The following is a 12465-nucleotide window of genomic DNA, read 5'->3' as shown; positions in this document are numbered from 1 at the left end:
TTAATGGCTTTCCATCTTGAATAAACTCCAGGTGGAGAACAATGGATTAAATTCAAGTTTTAATCTGGAAAATGTACAAACAAGTTGCACAGGGATTGCAGATTCACCTCTTCATTGCTTGGAAATCACATTAACTGAATTTTACACTGGCCCTGTTCTGAATTCTAGCGATTCCCTGGCAGCTATTTTTAATGGTACAAGTTGTGGATTTAGAATGTAAACCACCCTCCATTGCACTGTAAAGGTGAGAGACAACTTTGTAGATAATTCATAATGTTACAGATCGGTTCATTGGATCTGCTCATTTCATCTCATCACATTGTCAGCCAACAGGAGAATGGCTGAAGCAGAGGATGGTGAATAACAGCTCGAAACCACAGGCCAATCTCCCACTGAGATACTGATCCTTCCATCGTACAGGAATTTGGGGCAATGGTGACATTAATGCTCAGATTAGCTCTGTCTCCATCTTATAAGATGGATCGAGAAGCACTGGAGAAGGTGAAAAAAAGATTTGCTAGAACGATGACAGAATTGGAAAGTTACATCAATCAACAAAGAGTGAACAGTTTGAAAAGGCTTTGCCTGGAAAAGAGTGAGGGATGACTTGATGAAGGCCTTTAAGATAACAAAAGGATTTGACAGGGTAGACAAGTGGAAGATGTTTCCACTTGTGAATGGATGAAACTAAATATAAGTTGGTCACTAATACATCCAATACTCAGCACATCTGGGAACAATTGTAGATTGGGAAACAGAGTTAAGTTTCAGATCTGTGCACTGATGCAGTGCAGATCTGATGGAAAGTCATTGCCCTGTAATTTAAACTATGATTAGCTCTGTACAGACGCTATGTTTTTCCCTCCATATACTCCACCAGACCTGCTGAAAATTCCAGCCTTTTCCTTTTTTGTTTCAGATTTACAGGACCCAATTTTCAATGACTGTAGATGGTTGAGAATGTAGAACTTGGTATCAGAAGGATTTGAGATCCCAGTGTGAGCTGGAAACTTATGGGTAAAATCACACTGCGAAAGGATTGTCCACCAGCTGAATCCTTACATTCTTACTGACAATAAAGTTTAAATGTTCTGTGTATGGAAAGAAAAATCACTTGTTCACACCACCTACTGAGGCTCCTGTGAGTTCACATTGAACTGTAATGAGTTGTTCTGACTCATAGATGTTTACAGCACAAAAGGAGGCTTTTCGACCCATCATATCTATGCTGGTCAACAACGATCTGACTACACTAATCCCATCTTCCATCGCTTGGCCCATGTCCCTGAAGGCTATGGTAACACAAGTGAATATCTAAATACTTCTTAAATGTTACGAGAGTTTATGACTCAACCACCCTTTCAGGCAGTGAGTTCCAGACTCCCACCACCCACTGGGTGAAAAACTTTCTCCTCAACTCCCCTCTTAGCCTCTACCTCTTACCTTAAATCTATGCCCTCTGGTGATTGAGCACTCTAGTGATGGAAAAAGTGCCTTCCTATCCACCCTATCTATGCCCCTCATAATTTTATACACCTCTATCAGGCCCTCTCTCAACCTTCACTGCTCCAAGGAAAACATTCCCAACTGATCCAATCTTTCATCATAGCTCAGACCCTCCAGCCCAGGCAGCATCCTGGTAAATCTCCTCTGCACCCTCTCTAGCGCTATCACATCCTTCCTATAATGTGGTGACCAGGACTGCATGCAGGACTCCAGTTGTGGCCTAACCAGCGTTTTATACAGCTCCAGCATAACCTCTAAGATAAAAGCAAAATACTGTGGATGCTGGAAATGTGAAACAAAAACAAAAATTGCTGGAAAATCTCAGCAGGTCTGACAACATCTGTGGAGAGGAAGACAAGAGTTAACATTTCGAGTCCGTATGACTCTTCATCAGATTCTATTTTGTTTTTGTTTCAGATTTTTGTCTGATTCCAATGTTTCTGATATCTTTCCAGCTGCAGGCTCCAGCAGGAGATTTTAACTTGGAAAAGAGTGAAATTCTTTCAGAGGTGAGTATTTTTGACTATCTACAATTTGAAGCTTTTAGTGCCGTGCTTTGTTATCTGTGTGAGGTCCTATGGCTCTGCTGCTGGTGTGGCTCCTTTACTGTGGATCTGAACCCATATCTATCCATTGCTCTGTTTCACCTCTGCCGTCTCTGATCACCTCTCTGCCATTGTCTAAGCTCCTCTGTCTCTAACCCTGGGTGTATTTTAACTATATTTAGTTTTTTACTGTTACTTCTGCCCACTTATTCTAAATGAGGTTTCCACCGCTGTCCATCTCCTGATCTTGTGCTGCTAGCTTACCAGCTTTATCTTGCCACTGTATCTTTCATAGTCATATAAACATACAAATTAGGAGCAGGAGTAGGTCACTTGGTTCCTCGAGCCTGCCCGCCATTCAATAAAATCAAGGCTGATCTGATTGTAACCTCAACCCCACATTCCTACCCATCCCAGTTAACATATCACCCCCTTGTTAATCAGGAATCTCTCTAGCTCTGCCTTAAAAATATTCAAAGACTCTGCTTCCACTGCCTTGTGGGAAGAGTTCCAAAGACTCACTACCCTCTGTGAGAAAAAAAATTCTCCTCATCCCTGTCTTAAATGACTGACCTCTTATTTTTAAACAGTGACCCCTAGTTCCACATTCTCCCACAAGAGGGAACATTCTCTCCACATCCACCCTGTCAAAACCCCTCAGGATCTTAAAGGTTTCAATTAATTCACCTCTTACTTATCTATATTCCAATCGATATAAGTCCAACCTTTCCTCATAAGACAACCTTCCCATTCCTGGTATTAGTCTAGTAAACCTTCTCTCAACTGCTTCTAATGTATTTACATACTTCTTTAAATAAGACCAGTACTGTACACTGTACTCCAGTTGTGGTCTCACCAATGCCCTGTACAACTGAAGGATAACCACCCTACTTTAGTAATCAATTCCCCTCACAATAAATTATAACATTCTATTAGCTTTCCTAATTACTTGTTGTACCTGCATACTAACCTTTAATGATACATGCACTAGGACACCCAGATCCCTCTGAATCTCAGAGCTCTGCAATCTTTCACCATTTGGATAATAAGCTTCTTTTTTATTCTTCCTGCCAAAATAATGATTTCACAGTTGCCCACATTGTACTTCATTTCCCAGATCTTTGCCCACTCACTTAACCCATCTATGTCACTTTGTGGCCTCCTCTTCACAATTTATTTTCCTATCTTTCGCCGTGTCATGGAATTTGTATCAGGAATTGCTTTTCCTGCACTATGGACCACTTCTCTTTCATTTATGATCTTATACTGTCCATCAAGTTCTGCACCATTTTTATTCCCTGCAATTCATTCTACCCTCCCTGAAATGTTAACTCTGTTTCTAAAGCCACAGGTACTTCCTGAGCTCTTTCTTCACCTGCTTCCCATGCCCCTCTCTCTATCTCCTCCCATCGAGGCCAAAGTTTTGTGTGGGCCCACACGGGCAAGCTGCCTTCCTTGAAGGACATAAGTGAACCAGATGAGTTTTCACAACAACCCAGCAGTTTTCATGGTCACTTTTTCCTGGAGCCAGCCCCACAAATTAGCAGATTCATTCAGCTCAATTTCACAACCTGCCTTTGTGTTTATGTGGGCTCTCTCTCTCTCTCCCTTTTATCTGTTTTAAATCAATTTCACAGAGTGTTAGAAGTGGAGGATTTGCAGTCAGGAAATTGAAGCCAAACATCACATCAGGATCTGATCACCCAATTTATTGTAACCTGAATGTCATCGGATTTTGAACATGGAAGGAAAAAGCACCGTTCACAGTGGGGAGAAACCGTACACGTGTTCTGTGTGTGAACGAGGCTTCAGCCGATCATCTGACCTGTCAAAACATAAGTGCAGGGACAACAGGGAGAAGCCGTGAAAATGTGGGGCCTGTGGGAAAGGATTCAATTAGCCATCAGAGCTGGAAATTCATCAACAATCACATGGGGGAGAGGCCATTCATCTGCAGTGAGTGTGGGAAGGGATTCATTCATTCATCCAACTTGAAGACACACCAAAGAGCCATTTTAAATGCCAGAGCACAGGAAATGCTTTCAAAGTTCCAGGGAGCTAATGTCTCTAACATGTTCACACTGATGAGAGACCATTCAGACGCTCTCGCTGTGCAACTGGGTTCACACAATCATCTCAACTCACATTAACCAGCGAATTCACTCGGGGAGAGACCGTTCACCTGCTCCGAGTGTGGGAAGAGATTCACTCAGTCATCCCACCTGCTGACACACCAGCGAGTTCATGAGTAATGATAGTGATTGTATTTTGCTGTTAATCACATCCAGGACTGAGCCATGTTCATTGGGGTCTGTTTCTGCTGATGTTAATAAACTCCAGACCAGTTACAGGGGTTAATATTCTGGACAAAAATCAGTTGAATCTGATTTATGTTAAACATATGTTGTCTTGAGTCTTTTTAATATCACTAACACAAAATAGTTCCTTTTGAACATAGGAACATGTCCTGGTGTATTGGAGCAGCAATGGACAAAGTCAGGGGAATATTGGACCACACAGTCACAACAACATTCTATTCTTTCTCCATGTGACCTATCTCAGAACTCTCTTCATCAACCAGACTATCAATATGAGGGGAATTAACACCTTCAATAATTCCAAGAGAAAGTAGAGGCTGTAAATATCCAGCGAAATTGTTCTGAAATTTTACAACCTCCTTCTGTCACCCAGACTGGCAATAGACAGCTCATTGTTCTAATTGTGTTGTTGCCTCTGTCCCACATGTTGTTCAATATAGATTTAATGTTCAGAGAAAGGGCTGGGATTGGATGGTCAAAACTGCTCACTGTCATTGGAGGGTGATGTTTACTTGAGTTTGCTGAAAATTGTGGTCCCCACAGGCCTTATACCTAATATTAGTCACTTTAGTTGGTGTTGTCCACCCAATTGTTCAGGAAGTGTCCTCATGTCTCTCTGAGTGTGGAGATGTGTGTACATGTGCGTGTGTGTGTGTGTGTGTGTGTGACAGAGAATGTGTGTGTAGGTCTGTGTTTGGATGTCTGTGTCTGTATGCAGGTGTGTGGGTATGTGGAGAGAGGATGTCTGTGTGTGTGTGTGTGTGTGTGTGTCTACGTGCATGTAGGTGTGGAGAGGTTGCCTGTGTGTGTGACACAGACAGAGAATGTGTGTGTGGCTCTCTCTGTGTGGTTGCCTGTGCGTGCTGCTTCTCATCAGCTGCAACACAAACCTTCCTCTCCGAGTAGACAACGTGGCTCCTGAGAATCCATGAGAATTGAGTGATGTGATTAGGGAGCCCCAAGGGTAATTAGGGATGGGCAATAAATGCTGGCCTAGCCAGTGAAGCCTATATCCATGAATGAATAAAAATAAAGAATGGTACTGTTCAGAGATTCTTCGTCCAGGGTGAAACCACAGGCTGACTGTGCTATGTAAAACCAGACATCGAGACAACCAGGTCCACTTCTGGAGCAACATGAAGTGTCTGCTGCTTTCCAGATCCATTCCTTTCCCCTCACTATTATCCTCAGATAATTCACAAATTCCTTGTGTACATCATCCTCCAACACGCCTATGGTTTCCACTTTAAATATTTCCATTGGTCTTCTTCACAGACAGCAATAGGATTGTTGCTATCACAGGAACAGTTCTGAAATACTGTCCCTCTGGTCTTTAGGCTCCCTGGAGTAATACACTGATCCAGATCTTCCCACCTAACACAAATCCATATCACCACCTGAGTTCCAGATTTTAATGTCATTGTCTAATATAGAAAACATATGCCATTTAACCCATTTAAACCTGAGTCAGCACACCCCATCCACACATACTACAAGAAGTTGTCTTTGAGATCATTTGTTCCTTTATAGTCTGTGTTGTTCTGGATGATGACAGTATTAACCTTCCCCCTGATGTGTCCAAACCCTTCTGCCGGCTCATTTATTGAAACCAGGGACTCTTGTTCGAATGGTGACATTCCCTGTCTGCCTAGTCATTCCTTGAAGTGAGCCCATGAATTGTTTGGAGGTTGTTTCATCATGTTCTCACATTTCAGTAACAAATGTTGAAATGTCTGCTCCACACCCACAGGGTTTCATCTGTTTAAAGTCACAAACAGAAAGGTCCAGTTTTCTCCTGGAGTTGGAGACAAATCAGTTTTCAGAATGATGCAGAGTTCCAGCCAATGAGGGAGATCCGGGCTCAGCCCCGCCCTTCATTCAGTCCGATTGGTTGCTCGGTCGTCCAGTCACGCCCCCTCTTCCTATTGGTCCATAGCTGCCGTCAATCAGCCGAGAGCATGCGCAGTGCGATTGTCGGACGCACGCTTGGTTGTTGGATTTCAGGAGGTAAGGACGCGGCGAAGCGGAGACAGCGTTAGCGGCGGTGTGATGGGCGGGAAGGCATCAGAAACACCCAGTGTAGGCCACAAGCCGCGAACAAGAAACTCCCGGGCCGTTTCTGTCAGGTGCTGCGAATCTCCGGAGCCGCTGTTTCCCCGGGACCGGCTTAACAGCCGCCATCTTGTTTCAGCGGGGAGCAGGGCGCATGTGCGGCCATATCGTTGACGTATTGGAGTGGGCAGGGCTTGGGCTGGATGACGAAGGCGGAAGAGAATGAGAGCGGGGAGCCAGGGCTGAGCACGTGACTGGGGAACGCCTGACTCCAAGGACAATGTGCATTGAGAAGGTGAGACTGAGCTGCCAGTGGTTCAAGAAGGCAGCTCAACACCACCTTCTCAGGGGCAATTAGGGATGGGTAATAAATGCTGACCAAGCCATATCCCACATCCCATCAAATAATTAGAAAAAACACTTCTGTACCAGGCTTGACTTGAATAAGAACTAGGAGCAGGAGTAGGCAATTCAGCCCCTCGGGTCTGCCCCACCATTCATTACGATCATGGCTGATATCATTTCGTCCTCAACTCCAATTTCCCACCATCTCCCCATAACCTTTCAAACCATTACTAATTAAAAATCTATCTCCTCAAATTTATCCACTGCACTCTGAGGTAGTGAATTCCACGGATTTTGAGAAAAGTAATTCCTCCTCATCTCTGATTTAAATCTACCACCCCCTAGCCTAAAACTATGGCCTTTCGTTCTAGAATGCCCCACAAGGGGAAACATCCATAAGACCATAAGACATAGGAGCAGAAATTAGGCCATTTGGCCAATCATGGCTGATAAGTTTCTCAACCCCATTCTCCCGCTTTCTCCTCGTAACCTTTGATCCTCTTACCAATCAAGAACCTATATATCTCAGTCTTAAATACACTCAATGACCTGGCCTCCACAGCCTTCTGTGGCAATGAATTCCATAGATTCACCACTCTCTAGCTAAAGAAGTTTCTCCTCATCTCTGTTCTAAAAGGTCTTCCCTTCACTCTGAGGCTGTGCCCTCGGGTCCTAGTCTCTCCTACTAATGGAAACATCTTCCCCACGTCCACTCTATCCAGGCCTTTCAGTATTCTGTAAGTTTCAATCAGATCCCCCCCCCCCTCATCCGTCTAAACTCCATCGAGTGTAGACCCAGAGTCCTCAAACGTTCCTCATATGTTAAGTCTTTCATTCCTGGGATAGTTCTCGTGAACCTCCTCTGGACCCTCTCCAGGGTCAGCACATCCTTCCTGAGATACGGGCCCAAAATTGCTCACAATATTCTAAATGTGGTCTGACCAGAGCCTTATAAAGCCTCAGCAGCACATCCCTGCTTTTGTATTCGAGTTCTCTCGAAATAAATGCCAACATTGCATTTGCCTTCCTAACTACCGACTCAACCTGCAAGTTAACCGTAAGAGAATCCTGGACTATGACTCCCAAGTCCCTTTGCACTCCAGATTTCTGAATTCTCTCCCCATTTAGAAAATAGTCTATGCCTCTATTCTTCCTACCAAAGTGCATGACCTCACATTCCCCACGTTGTATTCCATCTGCCACTTCTTTGCCCATTCTCCTAACCTATCCAAATTCTTCTGCAGCCTCCCCGCCTCCTTAATACTACCTGTCCCTCCACCTATCTTTGCATCATCTGCAAACTTAGCCAGGATGCCCTCAGTTCCTTCATCTAGATCATTAATGTATAAAGTGAAAAGCTGTGGTCCCAACACTGACCCCTGCGGAACTCCACTAGTCACCGGCCGCCATCCTGAGAAGGACCCCCTTATCCCCACTCTCTGCCACCTGCCAGACAGCCAATCTTCTATCCATGCTAGTACCTTGCCTCTAACACCATGGGCTCTTATCTTACTGAGCAGCCTCCTGTAGATAACATCCATTGGCTCTCCTTTGCCTAACCTACTCATTACCTCCTCAAAGAATTCTAACAGATTTGTCAGGCATGACCTCCTCTTGATGAAACCATGCTGACTTTGCCCTATTTTATCATGCAGTTCCAAGTATTCTGAAATCTCATCCTTAATAATGGACTCTAAAATCTTACCAACGACCGAGGTCAGGCTAATCAGCCTGTAATTTCCCGTCTTTTGCCTCACTCCCTTCTTAAACAGGGAGGTTACATGAGCGATTTTGCAGTCCTCTGGGACCCTCCCTGACTCCAGTGATTCCTGAAAGATCGCCACTAACGCCTCCACTATCTCTTCAGCTATCTCCTTCAGAACTCTGGGGTGTAATCCATCTGGCCCAGGTGATTTATCCACCTTCAGACCTTTCAGTTTTCCGAGCACCTTCTCCTTGGTAATGGCCACCATACTCACCTCTGCCCCCCGACTCTCTTGAACTTTGGGGACGTTACTCGTGTCTTCCACCGTGAAGACTGACGCAAAGTACCTATTCAGTTCCTCCGCCATTTCTTTGTTCCCCACTACTACTTCTCCAGCATCATTTTCCAGCGGCCCAATGTCCACTTTTGCCTCTCTCTTAACCTTTATATATCTAAAAAAAACTCTTGCAATCTTCTTCTATATTACTGGCTAGTTTACCCTCATATTTAATCTTCTCCCTCCTTATTTCTTTTTTAGTTGTCCTCTGTTGGTCTTTGTAGGCTTCCCAATCCCCTGGTTTCCCACTGCTATTCGCCGCATTGTATGCTTTCTCTTTAGCTTTTATGCTGTCCCTGACTTCCCTTGTTAGCCATGGTTGCCTCGTCCTCCCTTTAGTATGCTTCTTCTTCCTAGGGCTGAATTTTTGCTGTGTCTCCCAAATTACTCCCAGAAACTCCTGCCATTGCTGTTCCACTGTCTTTCCTGCTAGGCTCATCTCCCAGTCAATTCTGGCCAGCTCCTCCCTCATGCCTCTGTAGTTGCCTTTATTCAACTGTAATACCATTACATCTGATTCCAGCTTTTTCCTCTCAAATTGCAGGGTAAATTCTATCATAATATGGTCACTTCCTCCTAAGGGTTCCTTCACCTTAAGCTCCCTTATCAAATCTGCCTCATTACACATCACTAAATCTAGAATTGCCTGTTTCCTAGTGGGCTCCACCACAAGCTGCTCCAAAAAGCCATCTCGTAGACATTCTACAAATACCTTTTCTTGGGATCCACTACCAACCTGATTTTCCCAGTCTACCTGCATATCGAAATTCCCCATGATCACTGTAACCTTGCCTTTCTTACATGCATTTTCCATCTCCTGGTGTATCTTATGCCCCACATCCTGACTACGGTTAGGAGGCCTGTACATTACTCCCATTATGGTTTTTTTACCTTTGCGGTTCCTCAACTCTACCCACACAGATTCTACATCATCTGACCCTACGTCATTTCTTGCTATCGATTTAATTTCATTTCTTACTAACAAAGCAACCCCACCCCCTCTGCCAACCTGCCTATCTTTTCGATAGGATGTATATCCTTGAATATTTAGCTCCCAGTCCTGATACCCTTGCAGCCATGTCTCCGTGACGCCCACCACATCATACCTGCCAATTTCAATCTGCGCCACAAGCTCATTTTCCTTATTTCGTATACTGCGTGCATTCAGATATAACACCTTCAGTCCTGTATTTCCCGTCCCCTTTCTCATTGTTGCCTCTTTGTCCGATGTGCTTGAAGTTAGATTCCTAGCCCTTTCCAAACACTCTGTCCTATTTTGTGTTCTGGGGACTTTAATAGCCTCTCCTGGGCTCTCCTTTCTTTTCAGCTTTTTCATAATTTTCCATAAAGTTGTATCCACCCCCCACACGCTAACCTGCTGCTTTGTTTCCCATCCGCTCCATGTCTACTTTGTCTCCTTTAGCATCTTATATACCTCAATTAGATCTCCTCTCATACTTCTAAACTCTAGCGAGTATAGGCATAAACTGCTGAATCTCTCCTCATTAAACAAGCCCCACATCTCTGGAATTAATCTAATGAACCTCCTCTGAGCCTCCTTCAATGCAACTACATCCTTCCTCAAGTAAGGGGACCAAAACTGTGCACAGTACTCCAGGTGCGTTCTCACCAATGCCTTGTACAGTTGCAGCAACACTTCCCTATTTTTATACTCTATTCCTTTAGCAATAAATGACAAAATTCCAATTGCCTTCCTTATTACCTGCAGTACCTGCACACTAGCTTTCAGCGATTCATGCACGAGGACACCCAGATCCCTCTGCACTGGTGCATTCTGAAGTTTCTCTCCAATTAAATAATGTTGCCTTTTCATTCTTCTGACCAAAATGGATAACCTCACACGTATGAAGTTAGATGTAGCTCTATTAAGTCCATCTTCTTTACCCCCGCTTCTACTGCCCCGTTCTCTTTTCTTTCTCTCTCAGACAGTGGAGTTGAAGCCCAGGATCAGCCATGCTCATTTCGAATGGTGGAGCAGCTCAATGAACCATATGGTTTATTCCGGTTCCTATCTGTTATCTTAAGGAGGCCAGAGTCTTGTGTAGGCCCAGACCGGGTGGCAGGTTCCCTTCCCTGAAGGACATTAGTGAACCAGTTGGGTTTTAATGACAATCCAGCAGTTTTCATGGTCACTTTTTCCTCGTGCCGGCCCCACAAATTCCCAGATTCATTCAGCTCAATTTCACAACCTGCCTTTGTGTTTTTGTGGGTTCTCCCTCACTCCCTTTTTTCTGTTTTAAATCAATTTCACAGGGTATTAGAAGGGGAGGATTTGCAGACGGGAAACTGAAACCAAACATCACATCAGGATCTGAAGGAGTCACCCAATTTATCGTAAACTGATTTTGAACATGAAGGGAAAAAGCACTGTTCAAAGTGGGGAGAAACCATGGAAATGTGGAGGCTGTGATGAGGGATTCAGATGTCCATCTGAGCTGGAAACTCATTGGCGCAGTCACACTGGGGAGAGACCGTTCACCTGCTCCGAGTGTGGGAAGGGATTCACTCGATCGTCCAACCTGCTGACACACCAGCGAATTCACACTGGGGAGAGACCATTCACCTGCTCCGAATGTGGGAAGGGATTCATTCACTCATCTGACCTGTTGCAACACCAACGAGTTCACACGACGGAGAGACTGTTTACCTGCTCTGAGTGTGGGAAGGGTTTCACTCAATCATCTGACCTGCTGACACACCAGCGAGTCCACACTGGGGAGAGACCATTCACCTGTCCCGAGTGTGGGAAGGGTTTCACTCGGTCATCTGACCTGCTTAAACACCAGCGGGTTCACAGTGGGGAGAGACCGTTCACCTGCTCCGAGTGTGGAAAGGGATTCACTCAGTCATCCAACCTGCTGCAACACCAGCGAGTTCATACTGGGAAGAGGCCGTTCACATGTCCTGAGTGTGGGAAGGGATTCACTCGATCAACAGGGCTTCATCAACACAAGCGAGTTCACAAGGGGGAGAAGCCATTCACCTGCTCCGAGTGTGGGAAGGGATTCACTCACTCATCCAACCTGCTGAAACACCAGCGAGTTCACACTGACGAAAGACCTTTTAAATGCCCAGACTGTGGGAAGTGCTTTAAAAGTACCCGGGACCTGATGTCCCATCAACGTGTTCACACTGATGAGAGACCGTTCAGGTGCTCTCACTGTGGGAGTGGGTTCAGGCGAGCATCTCAACTCACTGGACACCAGCGAGTTCACACTGGAGAGAGGCCGTTCACCTGCTCCCAGTGTGGGAAGGGATTCACTCAGTTATCGCACCTGTTGACACACAAGCGAGTTCACACTGGGGAGAGACCATTCACCTGCTCCCAGTGTGGGAAGGGATTCACTCACTCATCTAACCTGCTGAGACACCAGCAAGTTCACACTGACGAGAGACCGTTTAAATGCCCAGACTGCAGGAAGTGTTACAAAAGTTCCAGGGAACTGATGCATCATCAACGTGTTCACACTGACGAGAGACCATTTAAATGCCCAGACTGCAAGAAGTGTTACAAAAGTTCCAGGGAACTGATGCGTCATCAACGTGTTCACACTGACGAGAGACCGTTCAGGTGCTCTCACTGTGGGACTGGGTTCAGGCGAGCATCTCAACTCACTGCACACCAGCGCACTCACA

General features: G+C 45.1%; 2 protein-coding genes across 2 annotated transcripts in view; one reads left to right on the top strand and one right to left on the bottom strand.

Annotated features, from left to right (window-relative positions):
* Positions 1–12465, bottom strand: part of LOC144697486 (uncharacterized) — a 352987-nt gene that overhangs the window by 123580 nt on the left and 216942 nt on the right. The window lies entirely within an intron of this gene.
* Positions 1–12465, top strand: part of LOC144697563 (uncharacterized) — an 89392-nt gene that overhangs the window by 23722 nt on the left and 53205 nt on the right. Inside the window, exon 2 of the mRNA XM_078569611.1 lies at positions 11083–12232. Coding sequence (XP_078425737.1) covers positions 11181–12232 — 1052 coding nt within the window. The 5' untranslated portion in view covers positions 11083–11180. The remainder of the gene's footprint in view (positions 1–11082; positions 12233–12465) is intronic.

This window comes from Cetorhinus maximus, chromosome 23, assembly GCF_964194155.1.
Source record: "Cetorhinus maximus chromosome 23, sCetMax3.hap1.1, whole genome shotgun sequence".
NCBI lineage: Eukaryota > Metazoa > Chordata > Chondrichthyes > Lamniformes > Cetorhinidae > Cetorhinus > Cetorhinus maximus.
Note: the sequence above shows the minus strand (reverse complement) of the source record. Positions and strands in the feature narration are given on the sequence as shown.